General features: G+C 35.7%; 1 protein-coding gene across 1 annotated transcript; it reads left to right on the top strand.

The window, feature by feature from the left end:
* The first annotated feature begins 8,507 nt into the window (after positions 1-8,507).
* On the top strand, positions 8,508-17,071 carry LOC105056804 (uncharacterized). The gene is given in 7 exon segments (XM_010939118.4): positions 8,508-9,126; positions 9,613-9,736; positions 10,744-10,821; positions 10,824-10,860; positions 11,433-11,469; positions 12,525-12,798; positions 16,880-17,071. Coding segments are annotated over 7 exon segments (804 nt in total). The 5' UTR covers positions 8,508-8,934; the 3' UTR covers positions 16,942-17,071.
* Positions 17,072-21,485: the final 4,414 nt, after the last annotated feature.

Genomic DNA, 21,485 nt, shown 5'->3' with positions numbered 1-21,485 from the left:
TAAATCGAAGGTACCCAAATTACTATGAACGTTATAAAAACAGTGCTCTGTTGTAGTTCGGTCCTAGCGGTTAAGGGGAGAGAGATTTCTTCTTCCACTGTGACAGCATCTCCTGTGAAGCCGACCAATGGTGTTGAGACTCTTCTGAGTCGGTCATTCGACAGTCGCATTTGGGAGAAAGTCAAATAAAATAAAACATCAGTCGAGCTTCCATTATTTATAAGGACTCTTTTTACATCATAGTTTGCTATTGTTGCTGAAACAACAATAGCATCATCATGGGGAGTTTGAATTCTCCGAACATCTTCTTCCAAAAAAATTATTACATTATCGAGTCATCATTGCTTTGCTGACTCATCTTCGAAAGTTGCCTCTCTGTCCAGTCGTTCGGAGATCATGTTGATCACCTCTGCAGTTAGTTGATTATTTACAGCCTCTCCAATTTGCAGTTAAGGTCATCGATCAGCTGGAGGTTGAGTCGATGGATCTCTCCGATATTTGCCGAGATAGCCTCATCGAATCAGGACTTCTATCTCATCCCTGAACTAAATACATTATTCGGTATCATGACCGTGATCATGATGGAACCAACAATATTTCTTCTAATCGTGATTCCTTGGCAACGCCTTCATCGGTGGGGGGTGTCGTAGATATTCTGCTTCTTCGATCTTCATGAAGATCTACGCACGAGAAGCGAAAAGAGGAGTATAAGAGTCATACCTGCCGTAACTCGACCTTGGACTTCGTCATCGGGGTGAAGCCCACTTATTGGATGGTGGCTGATTTGATTTGGCTGGAGCTCCTTCCTTCTTTTGCTTCTTCTTCTTCTGACTTTTGCCTTCTGTCTGACGTCGATTAAAAGCTCCTTCATCTATACGCATGTATTTGTATGCACGCTCTAGAAGTTCAGCATAAGTTCAAGGGAGAGTTTTATCCAAAGAATATGTAAATCGAGATGCCCTCAGACCTCTTTTCATGGCCGAGATAGCCATATTTTCATTGAGATCTTTGACCTCAAGCATGGCCGCATTAAAGCGAGCCACGAAATCCTGAAGTGTTTCAGTTTCTCCTTGTTTAATTGAGAAGAGACTATCAGAGGTGCATGGCGGCCTTCGACTGGTGCTGAAGTGAGCCATGAAAGAATGTTCTAGCTATCTGAAAGAATATATGCTTCCCGACTGAAGCCTGGAGTATCAGGTTCGAACAGCTTTCCGAAGAGTTATCGGGAAGCTGATGCATAAGAGGGCGTCGGTGGCCTCCTGAATTATCATGAGAGCCTTGTAGCTCTGAAGGTGGTCGATCAGGTCGGTAGATTCATCGTATGGCTCTACCTGAGGCATCTTGAATCGAGATGGGATCGGTTGGTCCAAGATGTGTCGAGAAAATGACTGGGCGGTGTAGAAGTTGTAGTCGTTGGAGGACTTTTGACCTTCCACTTGAAGCTGAGCAAGTTTGCGATTGATCTTTTAAAATTTACGTTCATAATCATCATGTCGCCATTGGAAAACTCCGGGGGTGGAATCTCCCGATGAGTTAGAGGGGGAAGCAGACGGTGTTCACGATCGCTTTCCCTTCCTTGCTCAATCCAATTGAGAAAAAGAGGGACGTCATGAATGGTGGATGGCATGTCGAGAGTGCCGTGAGTGCTGCTGCTTGTTCCGATAAGAGAGCCGAGATGGTCACTCTGGTGAAGGAGATTGTGATGGCCGTGGATGATGGCGGCTATGCCTGGATGGCATCGATTGCGCCATCGATTGCTCTACCGATGGCTGTGGTGCTGAGTCTGCTACTGCTGGAGGCTTCTGACTGCCTCCATAAGAACAGTCATCTGCTGCACGAGTGCAGCGATCTGGACGTCCGTGGTGATCACAGGACGTGAGGAACTAGGCTCTGCAACTGAAGGAGGGGAAGGAATCTCTTTCCGACGGGAAGAGTGTCTCGCCGATCTGATTGCAGTCGAATGTTGGGTTCTAGTTTTCGCCATGGTGAATATTGTTTCTCTCCCCCCTTCCTGGTGCACCAATCTATTACAGCCAACTCCCAGTCGCCTATCATCGGGAACGAATACCTGCAAGACAACGTCCGCACTGACCGGATTTGTCCAGCAGAGACCCTTCATGCTTAAGTTAGAGAAGAAAGTTGGTGAACAGTAGATGTCAATATTCAGAGTAGCAGAGTTCTGGCCAGAAGTGGCTTACCAGCCCTGTTTTCTTTATCTCCTTTTATAGACGAGGTTCTTATAACCGTCGGATGTGGTCCTGTGTTTTATGACGCTAAATCATCAGGCCATAATCATGTAGTGGGTTATTAATTTCTCAATTATGGCACCATGATGTGCGGCCGGTAGCCGTTCGTGACGGTTAAGGCATATTGAGCAGATTAGCCGACTGTATGTCGGTAGTAGGTATGGTCATCAGTTAATGATCTGCTGTATCGTCGGTCACCGGTCATAAGTCGATGATATTTATTCAATTGGTTGATGAAGAGTCGGAGTCGTCAGTTCGGTCGATACTTCGTCAAAGTTGTACGTTCGGTCGGTCAGCTATTGTCGAGTTGGAGTCGATCAGTTAGAGTCATATGTTCGGTCGGTCGGTTATTACGGAGTCGGAGTCATGGAGACCAAAGTCGGTATCGATAGGTTTACCCCAACAAAATTTTTAAACAAACACCATCATTAAAGATTAAGATAAAGATCTCCAACATATTATAAAAAAATAAATAATCCAGTAAGTAAGTTACTTAGGATTTAACGCTAATCAACACAAAACCAATTTGATAAATAATATCATAAATCTAAAATTATTTTCTAATATATTAATACTCCAACACAAATAACATCCTAATTAAAATGACGTCGTTTTATTAAAGTCGATCCAGTTCGGTTTGAGAGCGATTTTATTTACTGATAAATCTGAATCAATCTAAATCTATTTTTTTATATATTAAAAACCAACTAAATCAAGTCGAATAAAATTTTAAACCAAATCAAACCATCGATTTGGTACGATTTCATCGATTTAATTGATTCAGGTTCGATTTTCACTCACCCATATTGTCCACACAAGATCACCAAAATTTGTGTGTGCAACAAGAGGAGAAATATTATTTTTTTAGACTAATATCTCATGTAGAAAAATTTTTCTTTTTTTTTTTTAACAATCGAACGGTTATTCTATAATTTGAAGTAACAAATTATCACGTTGTTTGGCCCTCACAACAGTTATTGACTTTTATAACAGCTATAATGGCTATTATTTAGGACGATACAGACAGCCATATTTGAAGAAATTTGAGAAAAAAAATTTAAAATAAATATTATTTTATTGAAAAAAGTAGAAGTAAAAATAATGAAATTTATTTGTGTTATACGGATCGATTTTAACAGAAAATAATGAAAAATAATGATTATTACCCTTGTAAAAATAGTGATTATTACAATTGGTCTAATCATCCAAGAAATTTCACCGCATCATTGCAAAAAGCAAGTATAGGAGAATCACATCCAATGATTACCCTTGTAAAACCAAATTTGCTAGCCAAAAAATGGAGATTCGCTGTGGAGCCCAAGCTCCTTAAAGCAAGATAATTGGTAACACATTTAATCATTATCTTAGATATGGAGAAGTATCTATTTTACGTATCACCAATCCATTCATTAGTCTAATATGACATATTGGGATTGCATGCTAGTTACTAGACTAATTTGGCATATTGGGATTGATGGGTACGAGGATTCATACAAATGTATATTTAGTCGCACATTAGTTATTTACTGAAAATATATTAGATATTTATATAGGATCAAAGAATCCAAGTAATATCTTCTAGTGAATCTTTTTAGATAAGATTTTACGTTGTTCTAAATGGTATCAAAGTAGATCATACCAACACTAATACACCGGATTCCATCAAAATATTGTAGTTAGGCTTACTTATGTGAGAATCTATATGTATTTAGTCCCATATTGATTATTTACTGAGAAAATCTTAGATATTTATATAGGGCCAATAATACAAATAATACGTTTTAGCTAGTCTTTTTGGACGAGATCTTGGATTGTTATAAATGATATTAAAGTTGACTCAGCCCATAACCCATGTGGAATAGGTGACATTATAATATGGTTTTATTGGAGCCGACAACGGATCGATTATAGTGTTTATAAATGGATTTGTATGAATTTAAACCAAAGTTTGATGAATGATTGATGAATTTGTGCTTTTTTCATTGTGATAATTTTTTTTTTCAATTGTATCCAAGAGAATGAATAAGATTACAGCTAAAGAGTTTTCAAATCATTGTTTGTGAAACCGTTTGCTTATTCATTGGCTTTTAGTTGCGCATTCGTTAAATTGAATGATTGAAGAGTCGTATGCAGTGATAACACTTGGGTGAGGAGGCTAGCAAGCTAATCACTTAGCAACATGACATGTCAGGTTCTCAAAGTCAGTAGTCCTAATTTATATCTTTGATAGGGAAGTCCTATTGCTAGTATATTAGTAGGACTGATGACCAAGTTCAAGAGGAAAGCTAATATCGTTCTGACAAGAAATGGCCGCACTTGCACCAAACAAGCATGACGACCATCAAGCAAAATGAAAGCTGGTGAACAAGATGGAGTACTCGAAGGGACACTTAGGACCATGTAACTTTACATAGTTTTTACCTACCAAAACTTCCTCAATCATGATATGGTTAATGTGGAGTTTGATAACATATATTGCTGTATCTAGTTTTATGTCTATTTTTGACAATTAAATGACACAACTAATAATTTGTTTGAGGCAGGTGGAACCAAGTAATTAGTAGTGAAAATGTTCTGGAATAATCTTTTGTTGGATTATATCCATGTGATATATAGTTTATTTGTCAGATGAGTTTAGACGAGACAAGGTAACAATATAACAAGACGGGTTAGTCTTTGAAACAGAAAGCATTCAGGATTGTTTTAAGGAAAATTTAGGGAATTTTGATTTGTAGTTCCATTCAAATTCTTTGCTGAATTGGGAAATTATTTGCATGGAATTCAAGAATAGGTCCAACTCAGCGTAGCTATATTTCTTTCTTAGAGGGTTTATAATTGTGGTGCTCATCTATGGCTAATGCTCTATGGTCAAGAAAGCACTACACTAGAGGTGGGACCAATTAATACGATTTAATGTAATCCTTTTACTCCCAAGATGACAAATGCATTCTTTATCCCTTTTCTCGTGTTGGATTAGCTTTACATATATTTCTTTTTAGTATAAAACTTTAAGCTTTATGTATCTTTCTTTAAGATTCCGTTTTCTCCATAAGAGTGCCGCCTATAATACGTAAGTTCAGATTAGATGCACCTCCACATAAAGTGAAGACCAAACTTTGATCTATTAAGTAGTGCATGCAATTTTTTTCTCAAGAAACACTACTTCTTTATTTTCACGTGGCGAAAAAAAATATATTTTTCAATACGAATTATCTATATAATATAAGTAAAATGATAAACAGATGTTAGAGGTGAAATTCCGTATTGACATGTAGGATTTTAGAGTAATCTTACAGTGCACCAAGTGTCGAATCCTGATTTTTTTTTTCAACACATATTTTTTCTTTTTTTCACATCGAACCCTTGCCGAGCTCGCACAGATTGCCGACGCTTCGAATCCATCTTGAGCCCTCGCAGATCTTCGAAAAATATAGATGCCAGTAGGGATGAGCAAAAATCGAACCTGAACCAATTAAACCAGTGAAACCGAACCAGACCACAGGTTTGGTTTGGTTTTAAAATTTTATTTGGTTTGATTTGATTAGTTAATTTTTGACATATAAAAAATAAAGTTGTATTGGTTCAGATTTGTCAGTAAATAAAATCGTTCTCAAACCAAATTGGACCAGCTTTAATAAAACGATGTCATTTTGATTAGGATATTGTTTATGTTAGAGTATTAATGTATTAGAAAACAATTCTAAATTTATAGTGTTGTTTACCAATTTGGTTTTGTGTTGATTAGTCTTAAACCCTAAGTGACTTACTTCTTGGATTGTTTATTTTTTTTATAATGTATTAAAATTTTTTATCTTAATCTTTAATGATGGTGTTTGTTTAAAAATTTCATTTTGTTGAGTAATAATATCTTATGTCAATTTAAATTATTTTACTTGATAAATTTTTTTGGTACTCTTATGTAAAAAAAAATAAGTCTTTAAGAATCATAAAAAAAAAATAAATCAGTAAACCAAACCAAACCAGACCGTTTAAACCATGTTAGTTTGGTTTGATTTGATTTGGTTTCAATTTTCTATTGGTCCAGTTTGATTTCTAGAAATACCAAATCGTTTAAGGCTGGTTCGCATTAAGTTTGAATATGAAATCGGTCTAAACCGGACCATGCTCATCCCTAAATGCCAGCCTTCTCTCTGTTTTTCTCGCTGCCATCTTACACCGGTCTTTATCATTGTCTCCCTCCAAAAAATGATCAGACAAAAAGCCTTATCCTTAATTTTTTTTTTCTATCTTCTTATAATACGTAAGTTCAGATTAGAGGCATCTTCACGTAATGTGGAGACCAAACTTTGATTTATCAAGCAGCACATGTAATTCTTTTTCCAATAAACTCTACTTCTATATTTTCACATCTAGGGCCAAGAAAAATATATTTTTCAATGCGAGTTATAGATATAAATATAATCCCTCTATTGTGGCCCACCCATAAGTGTTAATTGATAAAGGAATTACCGGTGTCTCTTATAGTTTCAAGTAATGGACGCATCTAAATCAATTTAGTTAAGACAGACATTAACCGTTAATATGCTGTTAACTTCATGCACATTTTTTTCAAAAAAAAAAAAAAAAAAAAATCCATATTAGACTACCAAACGTTAAGATAAACTTGCAACATTGCAAAAGCATATGCGGAAAAACTTGAATATAAAGTACATGATTTTAACTGGTTCATATGCAATGGAAATTCTAGAATTCGTACCATTTGATATACATCATCCATATCGTGGTGACAGTTAATATATATATATATATATATATAAAACTCATCAAAGGGCTATGTTTTTTTGATGGAAGAGGGAGGTTATAAAACCACCCTGGATACCCTGGATTTATTATTAAGAGGAGTAGGTATATACATAAAAGAAGTTAGTACAGGGTTGTGTTAGAGAGAAAGAAGGGGCCGGATAAATCACATAGACCTTCTAGTGTATGGTTATATTATTGCACATCCTTTTGTTTTTAAAATCCAAAGAATATTTATTGGTTAAAGAGAAAAATATTCGGTTTAAGATTGTCTATATCCATGCTTGGTCGGCCTTAAGGAACCATCAATATATCGAACAAATATGTTGCTGTTGCATATAGAAGGGTCGGCCTCTTTCTTAACCGGTGACTCGTGACACGCTTAGAAATGGCTCAAGGCCAGGGAGTTACACTGACGTATTGCAAGGGGACCTAAAATGCTGAATATCCTCGTGCACAATATTTGAAGTTTTAAGAGGACTGCATGCACTAAGAATATTAATGAATAAACATAATATTGTATAACCTAATTGTATGATGGTAATACAGTGGAATAAATTTAGATCGAGTTGGCATAATAAGAATAATTACTTTATGATGAATATTATAGTGGAAAGTTAAATAAAAGATGGATAATTTTATCCCTAGCAACCCAAGTGTGATCTATTATGATGTCGTTAAGTTTTTCAAGATTATATCATCAAGCAAGTTAACCATTTGAAATAAAAGTTATTTGGAGCTAACAATACAACATATTTAGCCTTACAAATACTCAATGTGAATTGAACAATCCATTTTTAAGACACTAAAAGCTCCACACAACCATTTATTGATCACATAAGATCATGTCTGCTCCCAAAATTTCAGATCAGCTATTACATGTTAAAAGCTCTAATGGCGACATGGGATCATTTTCAAATCGGTCTTTCTTCATAAGTTAATCACCGCGTGGCCCTAATTTGACATGATCGATGACCGACATTAGGAAAATGAATGATAGATTTGTCCACGTTTGCATGACGCCGCTCCACATATCATAATTTTTTGAACTATCATGGAACTTGGTATATAGAGGTCCACTGAGTAAGGTGCATACAATCCTAATTAAAACTACCCCTCCCTAAAACTACCCATCATCAATTGCTTGTTAGGAAAGGAAAACATGCTTACAAGGTTTTTATGGGGCATGACAGTGACCATGGAGCTCAACCAAGGCAATAATATATTGGTTGACACTCAAATGGTCCCCATTCTGCTGACTCACAAGGCCCTGCTTGCAATGGGTGACTCATATCCTAATTCCATCTATCTGGCTCGCTTGTTGGACAGATGGGTCATTAGCAAAAAGAATTAGCCCCACATCTTTTAATCCCCCCCGGCTCCCAAAGATAACAGGTTAACATATTTTGTTTTTTTGTGTATATCATATTCTAATAGATCATTAACTAAGGGAAGTTAGAGAGAGAGAGAGAGAAAGAGGAAACATAAAACTTTTGAGGCGTTTGTAAATTAATCGGTGGGGAGAGGGAGACAGGGAGGACAGAAAAGACCCGGGGTGGAGGGGTGGTGACCGGTTAGAGAGCCCAAGAGGGGTCATGCAGCTGTCATTCGATATCCAAACCCCCCTTGCACCTGCCGGATCTCCATCCCAGTCTTGCTAGATTCCTCAAACCCCCATCTATGTCTCTCACTCTCTCTCCCCTCTCCTCCTTTCTTGTTCTCTCCCACAGGCCTTGAAGCCAGGTCATGGAAGGTGGAGAGGCCACCAAAGAAGAGGAAGAAAAGAAGACCCCCAAGAAGAGAAGAAAGATCACTCGGCTCACAAACTAGCTAGCTACCTCTCCTTGTGTCCTTTTATAGAGAGATACATATTGAGAGAGAGAGAGAGGGGGTTGTTAGCTTGCTATAGGTATTACTTTAGGTTTCCATGGCTTCTTCTAGTCCATCCAGTCATAGATCGAGGTTTGGGGACACGACTTTAACCAAGGTCTTTGTGGGAGGCTTGGCATGGGAGACCCCAACCGAAGAGCTGCGCCGATACTTCGAGCAGTTTGGCGAGATCCTCGAGGCCGTCATCATAACCGACAAAAACACCGGGAGATCCAAAGGCTATGGTTTTGTAAGCTCTCTCTCTCTCTCTCTCTCTTCCCCTCACTAATTTCATCATGATCTATAAACAGTACTAGCTATGCAACCTTTTCTACTGTAGATAGTTTACAAGTTCATGCATCACTTCTTCATATACTCTCCTTTTTTTCATGGTGGAAGGAAACAAAACCTCCATCTCCTCCTAGAATCTCCAATATTATCAAGATATTTGTAAACCATCATGTTCTCTCTCCTTCTTAATCCATCCTATGCTTTTTTCTTTTTTTTTTTTTTTTTTGATGAAGGAAACATCTATGGATCGATGAGTCCATAGAGTAAATGAGAAAGATATTTATTCTTAGGATTGAAGCTTGGTTTGATGCCCCTAAATGGAAGAGACAGGAATGGGTGGGAGAAATAAATGGACCTTCATTTTGGTCAGGCTATTGTTTTTGGTCTGTTTGCCCTAATGGTTTTTTTTGCTAACATTGGAGGGGCCATCTATGGCAATGGGCAGGTGACGTTTCGTGACCCGGACTCGGCCAGGCTTTCGGTGGCGGACCCCAACCCGGTCATCGGCGGCCGGCGAGCCAACTGCAACATCGCTTCCATGGGCCGCCCTCGCCCTTCCCCTCCTCGAGGTACTCTGCCTTAAAAATATGTGCACATAATATTGATCACAATTTTTTTTTTTTATAATACTAAGTACATTGATATCATGATGTAGAAAATAACAAGTATTCATGTGCGTGTCGTTCTAGCCTACCCCCGCTGCTTCCCATCTCAAATAGAGGCCATTGGTCATGAGGGATGAGACACTGGTGGGGCCAAGACCTACCTAAAAGTAGGGGTTGCCAGCCCACACGATCAAGAGCCACTAGGTGGGGCAGTGGGCTGAGCTAGCAAGGCATCAACTTGTTGAGTTGGACTCATTTGGCCACGCGAGGTTGAGCCAAGCTAGGGTGGGGGTGGACTAGGTATAGATGTTAATTATATGATTATAATGTAGTTTTAGGCATTGATAATGTCACCAATTTTTAGTGCTGATCTGTTTCTTTAGCCAGCTAATGATGATTATCATAATGAGGTTAGCTTATTCAAAGCGATAAGATTAACTATTTTAACAAAATTTGGGAAGTTGCCTTTGTAGGTCAAAAAAAGTGGATTACAATAAAGGAGGTGTGCCAATTTAGTTTGCCATTGTAATATTATAATTATTAAATTAGATATGGTTATCAGATTATGGCTTTAATTATGTATATGGTATTTTACTTTTTACTCGATAACGACCATTTGCTTAATATATAAAGATTTGTTGTTATGGATACTAGGCCGGTATTAGTTGTCATTGGTTTACATGCTTCGTGCTCAAGTAAGCTAATTTCGTGTGAGCTGAGCTAAGTCAAAACTTGGAGCCTAGGAAATCTAGAAGAACCGGCCAAATGAGAAGACGACGACCTAATGAGCCAAGCTTGAGCCGAGCTTAATTGAGTCTAAGCCTAGCTCAACTCCAATAGTTAGATGATGAGTCGCTTGTAGCACTAATTATTTTTCTTTCTTCAAATGGATGCGAAATTTTTTATGTTTATTGTTTATTAGATTTTCTTTTGGTTGCCTTTTGAATTCTAGGAAGTTTTGTTGTGTGCAGTGAGGAGTCAAGTTGGGAGCCTTTATCAGGGCCCACCTCAGGCTGTGAGCCCATCATATAGCAGAGTGCCAACCCAAATGCCCCTCCACCTCCTGTCCTCTACCCTACTCATTTTGGGTGAGTACTACTGACTTTTTTTGCAACTGATCTCTACTTCAATGAATGGGTCCCATCCATATTTGTGTATGGGAAACAGGGAAAGCCCATTAAATGGATTGGTGGGAGCTATGCCACAGCATTCAACTCAGTGGTCCCCCTCCCCATCTCCACAGCTCCATCATGAACTTGGAGAACCCAAATGAATGGCTCCTACTACATAGCCTAAATTCCAATTTGGTTGCTTGCCTCGGATGCATTCAATGGTTGTTATGCATCTAGAGGACCCACATCAGCACAACTGAATCTGGGGAATCCTGGATGTTCATTTAGGTCAGTTTCTTTAGGCTGACCAGTCAGTCTGGGCCAGGTCAAATAATCTTATGTAACCTTATATGGTGCATCCTTGAGGTCCCATTGTGGATGAATTGAGCTTCATAATTATCTATATACACAAAGTTTCTTGACTTGTTTCTGATCTAATCTGAGGCCACTTCATTGGAATGGATCCATCCATTTTGAGCCATGAATGACTAAAGCTGACTTCAGTGCTTGCATCTTTTCTTATGCATTGGTTTTTGTTTCCTTTGCAGGTATCTGACCTACCCAACTGATTATGGATACCAACAAGTTAGTGCCTTTTCTTATTTAACCGAAAAACTATTGTTTATTTATTGCGAGTACCATTCTTTGGTCCAAATTTGACTCTCATATGCTCATTAGGACTGCTAAATTAATGAACAAATCACATTCATAAGTGTTATAAATAAGGCTTAGGCCATCCACAATTCTGTCAAGAGAAGGCCCCATCCCTGGGAATGTGGTTCTTCACTAAATGCATCCGCAGTCCCAAGCCCAGTCTTATACGAAAAATGCCAACTTATTACGTTGGTCAAGTCTGTTGGACATATTAAATGCTTAGGTTTACCGGAGGTTGGAAGGTTAGAAATTTTCGGAGAGGGCACGTAGCCCATCACCTATGGGCATCTTCCGACCTCCCACCCATGTTCCAACCAAAAAGAAAAGATTAAAAAAAAAAAAAAAAAACCCACCCCCAATCAAGGAAAAAATAAAGGAGCCACGTGGATTGTTTGAGGAAAAAATATTTTCTGCCCTGCATTCATGCGACAGCATAGCCACGCTCCTAATCGATGCAAATTATTTTTATAGATATGCATCGAGATAAGTGCTTGATGATGAAGATCATAGGAATGAGTGGTCGTGATTGACAATATGTATGACCATATGATACATACAGTGCAGGAAATAATTTTTTAGAGTTCTTTGTTAGTTTAGCAATTTCTCTTAATTTCCTATTCTCTTGAAGTTATGTTAATTGTTAATATGTTTTTTCTTTTTTTTCATGTAAATGAATTTAATCATAATCAACTAATCATTCTTTTTTTTTTTTGTTTTGAACATCTTTGTCTTCGTATTTTCAACATGGAAGAAAATTATTCCATTATTAGTATGCAGGCAAGCAATTCTTTGTATTACAATGGCCAATTAGTAATAAAATATAGAAATTAAATGTAAATTAATAAGAAAAAAAAATCTTCATCAAGGAGCAAGGGAAGTCAATATATGGATCAAATGTAGCTGTCCCTTATTATTTACGTATTTTTTTAATATAATTTTGATAATCTTATGTTGTGTGGATCGTTCTTTATAAAATGTGTGAGCAGGCTATATACAATCCTCAAATGGCACCACATTACTACCATCAGATGTATGGTTCATCATCATCGCCTGTTGGTGCATCATATCATTATCCCCACATGGGGTACACTGTGCCGACTTCAAGGGCAAGTTTTTCATCAATGCTACAAAATCCACGCCCACCATACATGCAATATCCTACGGTCCAAATGGAGGGATCTATCTCTCCCTCATCCTCACAGCCTTATACCTTTCAGCTACAACCCCCTCCACATGTAAGGCAGCCACCAAACACAATAGGTAACTCCTAAACCTTTTACTTTCTCTATTTATGTTTGTACATTTCCATATTTTCACTCAAGTTTTCATTGGTGCTCATAAATTAAATATATGGGTGGGCATAGAAAGGAGGTATAAATGTCAAAGAGTTAGATTGGCCTAAATCTTAGAAGGCATGTTTGGGCTTATTGGGTAGAGGGTGAAAAATATGTCATAAATTAGCTTATTTATGAAATTATAGAAAGTCTAGATTAGAAGGTATCAATTGAATTATATAGGACAAACATAATAAGATTTTAAGATGTTCACCTTTATAACATTTAACAAATTTTTAAATCAGGCAAAGTTTTATAAAGCTTGATTTTTGATATCTCCGAAGTGAGATAGCATGATAAATATGATTTAAGATCTTAATGAACAAATTAGGATCTTAACGAACAAATCATAACTTGTATTAATTTTTTTCTTTTTTGAACCATATTTTGTAACTTTAAGTTTCTCATGAAATGTATATTTTATTAGCTTGAAATATAAAACTTTTTCAATTTTACTTTAGAAAGAATCAAAAGGCTAGAATAAAACATGTGGACCTTATATAAGAATAAGTGGGAGAGATATGCTAAATAAAGTTGAACTGATTATATCATTTGAATTTAGGAATATATTTATGCCCAAGAAGTAATTCTTATATCCAGATGTTCTTACCATCTAATGTTAATCCAAATGTTTAACAAACTTCTAATATAGCGGTCTTTGTTAATTCAAGCTAAATAGCTTTCGCCTATTTTTAATTATATAGATTTAAAGTCCAAAGACTGATGTCTGTTAGTTGAAATTAATTGGCTAATGAATGCCATATTCCATAAGAAAGAAAGGTTACACGCCAATAAACATGTCTGAGTTTGTTATATGTTATCACTAGTGTAGCTTACCTATTTGTTTGACCATTTATCTTTTGTTTATAAATTATATAAGATACTATATTTTGTGATATTTATACATGTTGGAAAGTAAAGATGCTAATATATGTGTGTCTACATGTATATGTGCATACTTTGGTAAGGAAAACAATTAGTTGTATATAAGAAATAGCTGTAGGTTCTCCAATAGATGATATTTTCTAATAATAAGAAGATACTAGAACACTAGATGCTTCATGAGAGTTGATGCTTGACAATTAATTATCCTATGGATTTAGGTTTTGTATCTTGTCATAATATTAGTTTCTTTCTTTTCTTTTTCTCAATGATTAATTACTTTGTAAGATTATGATTGCCAATTTTAAGCAATGATAGTCTAAAATCTCTAAAATTCAAAATTCTTGTCAATTCTAACACTAACCCGATCCAATGAAACTAATTATCAATTCTAGTTTTCCAACCTTTTATTAGCTGTCATTTCTCTAATATAAAAGGGTGTTGTAGTGGGGTCTGGAGAGGTCATATGTATGCAACCATATCCCCACATGCTGAGAGATTATCTCTGTATTTTGAACTTGTGAAACCTGAGTTACAATGGATAACCTTTCCATTGCGCTAAAGCCAATCTTCTTTATTTACTCTAAGTTATAAGATTTGTATTTTTTTACTTTTCTAATACATACTCTTATCAAATATTTGATAAAAAAAAATGCTACATGAAAAGTTTCTTGTCTTTTCTCTTTCTGAGAGTCTTCTTTGAGGGGAACGTGTTTGGTTTGAAAATGAGGTCTATATGCAAATGCCAGAGCGGAAAATGTAAGATATATTTGTTTAAATTTAAAATCATTAATGGAACTTAAACAAGTAAACTCATTTAATCTACACCATTGGGCAATAGTAATTTATCGGTTCTCTTATTATAATGATTGAGTATGAAACATAATTTGTTTTTGAGGAAAAATGAAAACCACTACCACTTCAGTAGAATAAAATTATATAAAAGAAAAAGAAGAGCCTAATAATGCCCTAAGAAGAAAGAATAAACTAAAAGGGAAAAAAGAATGGTAAGGAGGTTGTCAGGTGGTCACAAACTCGAAATGCTTTCTTGATGCATCACAGAAGAAGAAAAAATCTAAATAGAATTCAGAAGCCTGTAAATATGCTTCTTTAATGACTCTTTTTTTTTTCTAGAATTGCTTTAAGATTCTTCTTTTTTGATTAGAATTAGTGCAAAGGCCGACCTATGATCTTAAATGGATTCGAGTTTGTACTCTCTTGACATCAAATAATAATCAATAAAGTTTTTGAAGGCCCCTTTCAATTCCTAGCTATGAGTGATTTCTTGCTGTCATGGTGTGAGACTGCAATCACATCAGAGATGATTGGTGTGAGGTTGAAGATTCTCAAGGAGCCAGCAAAAGGCCATTAGAATTCCTTCTCATTTCACTTTGTAGGCTTCTACATTCTTGTGTGGGCTTGCTTACATCAGATTTGGAATCAAAGCATGGATGTTATTTCTTGAATTGGATCTCACTGCCAAGTCCCTTATCATGTTCTAGGAGTCCACTTTTGCACTTTAGTCATTCAATGGAGTGAATTGCCTTGTACTTCATGGAGGCCTTTTACAGCCCCCTCTCATACCCCGAAGCCATAGAAAATAGGGGCCCTCATTTATTGAAGACCTCTTGAGCCAGTGAAAGGAATACCGTGGGTGATTATGGCCACGGTCTAGTCCAACAGTGCATCTATCGAACCAGCCATTATACTGTCGGCTGAAGAGGAGATAGATCTTTTTGCCTCCTTGGCTCCTCCCCCTGCTCATTACCTCCCATTGAGATCCCCTCCTCCATCGCTTCCTTGGCATTCTTCAAATTGGATCTTGGATGGATGATTGCTTCACAGCAAATCTATGCTCCTTATTGTCGACCACTGCTTTTCTATTTAGATATTTCAATATCAAGCCGGAGCTCAAACTACTTTAGCCACATCATGAATAATGGCTTCATAACCTTCACCAATTTCTTTTTCACTATGGCCACCACCTTTGTACATTTCATCATCCCAACATAAATCTCTATACTCTCCGCAAGCAAAAATTACTTAGTGTGCACTTGATAACAAATTATAAGACTAACTCTATAGAACTGAGGACCCATGCAGATGTCTATTTAATTTTATATTAGTTATGTGTTGAGAAGATCTTAGATACTTTTACATGATTAAGATATTCAAATAATACCTTTTTGGCTAGGTTTTTTGGTTTATGTCCTATACTATTACAAATGATATTAGAGATCTAACTCATTGTTTATGTGGATTAAGAGATATAGCAATAAAGACTATTGGTGCTAGTCATTATTTTATTGTCATATTTGTCATTGAATTTGAATGGATTTAGATTTTTAGCATAGAGAGAATGTTAGGACTTAAACAGAAGTATGTGAAGACTCGTGCGGGTGTACTTTAGCCCTATATCGATTATGTGCTGAAAAATTTTTAGATATTTATATAAATAAAAAAAAATAAATAATATTTTTTTGATTAATATTTTTGGATCGAATCGCAGATCATTACAAACTTTTTCATCCATCAACATGATCTTTACATGATGTTACTTTTTCTAGTAACATATAAGCAAGATATCATATAAAAATGATAATTGACATGATGCCAGTTCTCTTGACAATTATGTTAGTTGTTTCTACTTATGACAATTGAAGAGAGAGAAATAAATAAATATATTATTTAAAAGCTTGCTAAGAGAAAGTGATATACACACGGGCACTATAAACGCTATTAAATAGGATATGGATTTTATATTTCTTTGCATGTTATGCTCTCAATATAAGGATGTGTTCAGAATGCTAACTCTAATTATACATATTAATTATGGATACGAATAGCTTCTGATGCCATTGTTATCATAATAAATCTGTTGCTTCATATTCTTTTTCCAGCCATTAACTCTATAATCTATTATAACATGTAACAACTTGATGACATTATATAATAATATTAGTGCACTTTAATTTTATTTTTATTAATTTATTGATTTCATACAATATTTCATATGGTAGACATTGTCTGTTGATTTTTATCTCGAGTAGATAAAGAAACATTAATTGAATTTATGATGAAAAAAATTGTTAATATTTTAAATGTTCCATGCGGTTAAACTTTAGATTCACAAGATTCTCAACAACCAACAACAACTGTTGCAACTACCGAGGGTGCTGATGCTTGAAGGAGAAATTTTGCATCTTTCTAGCGCCGATTCTTGTGGAGGGTAACTAAATTGGCAATGAACTATTACAAGCCTTGGGTTGGGCCCTAATTGACTTAAGGCTATCCTTTTTTTTTTTTAAATTCTTTTTGTTTTTTCATGACATGTCCTTAATGTATCGAATATTTGATATTTATGATTTTTCAAAAATTTCAAAGTCCATCGGGATCACAATTTGTAAGAAAATATGGTGCAATGATTGTATTTGTGTTGTCATCAAACAAAAAGGGATCGGAAAGAGCATTCGCTTCAATAGGTAGTAAAGTGAAAGAAGCTAGATGGTGCTCATCGTTTGATAATTATTATATATTCATTTGGATTAGAAGATATGGGCACACGTAAAATGACCAAGCACTAAATTTTAGATTTCTTGTTAAAATAATCCTCTGGCATTTGGTACACATGGTACTTCACTGCGTGGATTACTTGGTAGATAATCCTGTGATAAAGAAATAGATGGAAATTTCTTCGTTACAGAAACTATCTTCCGTAGATTACCTTACATCGATAAAAAGTTCAAACCGGAAACTTTTTAGTACAGCAACACTGTGAATTCAGAGTTTGGCTCCTAAGGAGCCCATCACCCATGGTGCCCAATCCTTCCACTATTAAATGACAGTCAAATCAAAGGTCAAGCGTTGATTTGCCGAAATTCATCTTGCCCCAAAGAGATGCCAAAAAAAAAATATATATATATTTTAACTTAAAATTATAGAAATATTCTCCTAAACTAGGATCATTTATATTTAGATTTCAAAAATTTAAAATAGATCAATTAGATACTAAGAACTTTAAATAGTAAATTAGATAAAAATTTTTATTTTATATTTTAAATTAAAAATAACTCTCCACTTGAGTTTAAATTAAAAATAGCTTCTCATTTTAAATATAAATTAAAAGCAACTCTCCATTTCTAACTGAAATAATCGTTGTACCTTTATATCCTAGTACGATTATACAACAAGACAATATTATTTTACAATAATACAGTATTGATTTATAATAAGACAGTACTATTTTCTAATATTGCAGTATTATTTTATAATACGTAATGCAGTACTGATTTATAATAAGACAGTACTATTTTCTAATATCGTAGTGTTGTTTTATAATACGGCGGTACTATTTTATAATAGTATTATATTACAATAAGATAGTACTATTTTATAATAAGACAGTATTGTATTATAATAAGAAAGTACTGTTTTGTAATATCATTACATCATAATAAGACAGTATTATTTGATGCTAAGGCAGTATTACTTTATAACAAGGTAGTACTATTTTCTAATATCATAGTATTGTTTTAGTGCTGGTTTATAACTATCAGGGTAATTTGATCATTTATGCCAATTGAGGAGCTGCTTTAAAGTGAAACTCAACTGGAGAACTACTTTTAAATTTAAATTCAAACGGAGAGTTTTCACTAGTTTATCCAACTTTAAAATCATTGCAAAATTATACAATTGTCTATCTCACATGAAGGTTACTTGATAGCTTGATTTCTATAAACTTCTATAACCATACTTTTCACTAACGTAGCAAGGGGCTCTTATTTTGGGTGAAATTAAAAGGAAGGAAAGAAAGTAGCACTTTAAGATCTGTGCCCATGGATGAATGATTTTGTTTTTTGAGATCTATGCAAATAGGTAGATGATGAAAGATATAATACTTTAAAATCCTCGCAAATGGATGAATGATAGAAGATGGAGTGCTTTAAAATTTGTGTAGACAGATAAATAATAAAGAATAGATTACTTTAAGGTCTATGCAAGCATATGAATGACAGGAGATGGAGTACTTTGAGATTTGTATAAATAGATGAATGATAAAGGATAGAATACTTTAAGATATGTGTAGATTGATGGATGATAGATGATGAAGTACTTTGTGATTTATGCAAATAGATGGATGATTAAGGATACTACTTTAAGATTTATGCAAGTAGATGGATGATAAAACATGAAGAACATTGGAATCCATATAGATGGATGAATGATAGAAGATGGAATACTTCAAAATTTGTGCAAGCAGATAGAGGATAGAGGACGAAGAGCTTTGAAATCTATATAGGTGGATAGATGATAGAAAATGGAGTACTTTGAGATTTATGCAAACGGATAGATGATAGAGGATTGAGTACTTTAAAATTTGTACAGGCAGATTATGATTGAAGATAAAGTGCTTTAAGATTAGCGTAAGTAGAAAGATAATAGATGATAGAATGCTTTAAGATTAATGCGGACAAATGGATGATAGAGGCTTGAGCATTTTGAGATGTATGTAGGCTAATGAATCATATACGAAGGACTTTGAGATCTATATAGAAAAATGGATTATAGACAGTGCTCTGCAATCTATGTAGATGAATGAATAACAAAAAATGAAGCTCTTTAGGATCTGTGCATGTTGATGGATGATTGGGGTCAGAATACCTTAAGATTTATGCAGGTGGATGAATGATAGAGAATTGAACACTTTAAGATTTGTGCAGATAGATGAATAACATAAAACAATCTTATTGGAGCAAGGATATTTTTCTCTTTGTCCTCGTTCTATTAACCAAATAGATAGCTATGCCATTTTATAACAAATTTGAAGTTTTGGAGTTTAATTGACATGTTTTAAACTTTTGGGCCCCAGTGCAAATGATCCAAATCTAAAAAGGGTCTCTCTCTATTTTTTTTTTTCGTGTTTTGCATGTCCAATATATGTGGCTAAATAGTTTTCCATTCACTTGTTGCCATCTTCCTCTAAAACATGTAAATTAAGACTCACCATGCAACGATTATTGATTTTTGGGCCTGCAAATAATCATTCTTAACAACAGTTGCCTTTTGGAAACCCGCTCCAGATAATGCCTATAAAGTGAACATTCATGGTGCCATATACATACAAGCGTAAATTTGCAGGACCAAGAGATATAAATCATTGTAAGAAGATTTAGAAAGTATGGCATTTTTTCCTATGTGAAATTAGGAGGAGATATGGTTGAACGTCTTTTTTCTAAAACATATTCATTTAGTTACCAAAATTTTATTGGAGGATGGCCCCCCTCTCATCTTGAATCAATTATTGGAAGACATTGTAATTGCTGGTATGGCTTAATAAAATCTTGATTTTCTAACAAAAAAGATTTTTATGAGAAATATTATTAATATAAATGTTATAAACTATTTGGTATGAACTTGGTTTGCCTAATCTAATATCTATGAAAGTCAGTGTCCATACTCAAGCATACCCAACTGGGATAGATGTAGCTTTAAGTAAATCTTTAGTAGAATTTGACCTGGGTGACGACAATTAGAAGAGTCCATCTTTAGATCCATGCCCCATCTATAGACTTGCAGGTCTGAGTTGGATCCAGGTCATGTCCAATGGGGATAAGGATTTGAGGGTCATTTCCAGTGTTTTTCTTCGAGAATAGGGGTACCGGCAAGTCGGTATCATATCTAGTTGGACCATGTCCATGTCCAAACTCAATATACATTTGTTAAATCCAAATCTAAATAGAATCCAATGCGCTACCCAAAATTGGCTCCACAAAAGGTTAGCTATCGCATCAAGTTTTCGGTAGAAATTAGGTATTTAATCAGTTATTTTAAAAATTTTGCTATGGTGCCCAAAAAATATTTTGATCTTTTTATTTTTTATATATTTCTGGTTATCAAATTAAATATGAATGACTTAGATTTTAGCTCGGTGAAGTATCATATACATGATTGATGTGGTAAATATTTCGAAGATTAAGATTATTTTATACCTTAATCAAATTGATTTTTTTTTTAATATTTTTTTTTCTACGGGCCACTGGAGGGGGGTGAATGCAGAGGAGCTGTAGGTGCCAGAGGTTGGAGGGCGGCGATGACGACATGGAGAAGCCGCGAAGTGGGGGAGGGGTGGAGGCCAGTTGGTGGTGCGGAGGAGGCACAGGCCATGGGGGGCACGTCCAAAGGAGTGGAGGAGGCTCGAGGGGGTTGGGGGTGGGGTGAGTTGTGCAGAATGGCGGTGGATGCCGAGGAGGGAGGGGCATAGAATCGAGAGTGACGGAGGCATAGACCAGAGAGGATGAGGAGAAGGGGAGGGGGAGTTGGGGTGGGGACGCAAAGCGGTGGCAAACGCCAAACAGGCTGTATGTGGAACTAAGAGCGGAGGGGTTGGTGGTGCTGGCTGTCGGGGGGTTGGGGAGGTTGATGGCGCAGAGGAGGCGTGAGCCCCGGGAGGGCACGTGCAAAAGAGCGGAAGAAACTCGGGGGGCCGAGGAGGTGGAGGGATGGGCGCGATGAAATCACAGACAGAAAAAAAAAAATAATAATAATAATAATAAAATATATCAAAAAAAATTAATATGTAATATTATAAATATTTTTAATAATAAAATATTATAATAAAGTATTATAGTATAATTTTTATTTTAACTATGAAAAGTCATACTCTTCCTGACGATCCAGTGAGAAATATGTTTATTGCGGGTAAGTACTTGGTGGCAAGCTCAAATGGCTCAA

The sequence above is a fragment of the Elaeis guineensis genome, chromosome 13 (genome assembly GCF_000442705.2).
Source record: "Elaeis guineensis isolate ETL-2024a chromosome 13, EG11, whole genome shotgun sequence".
Taxonomy (NCBI): Eukaryota; Viridiplantae; Streptophyta; class Magnoliopsida; order Arecales; family Arecaceae; genus Elaeis; species Elaeis guineensis.
This window is presented reverse-complemented; position numbering and strand designations above follow the sequence as displayed.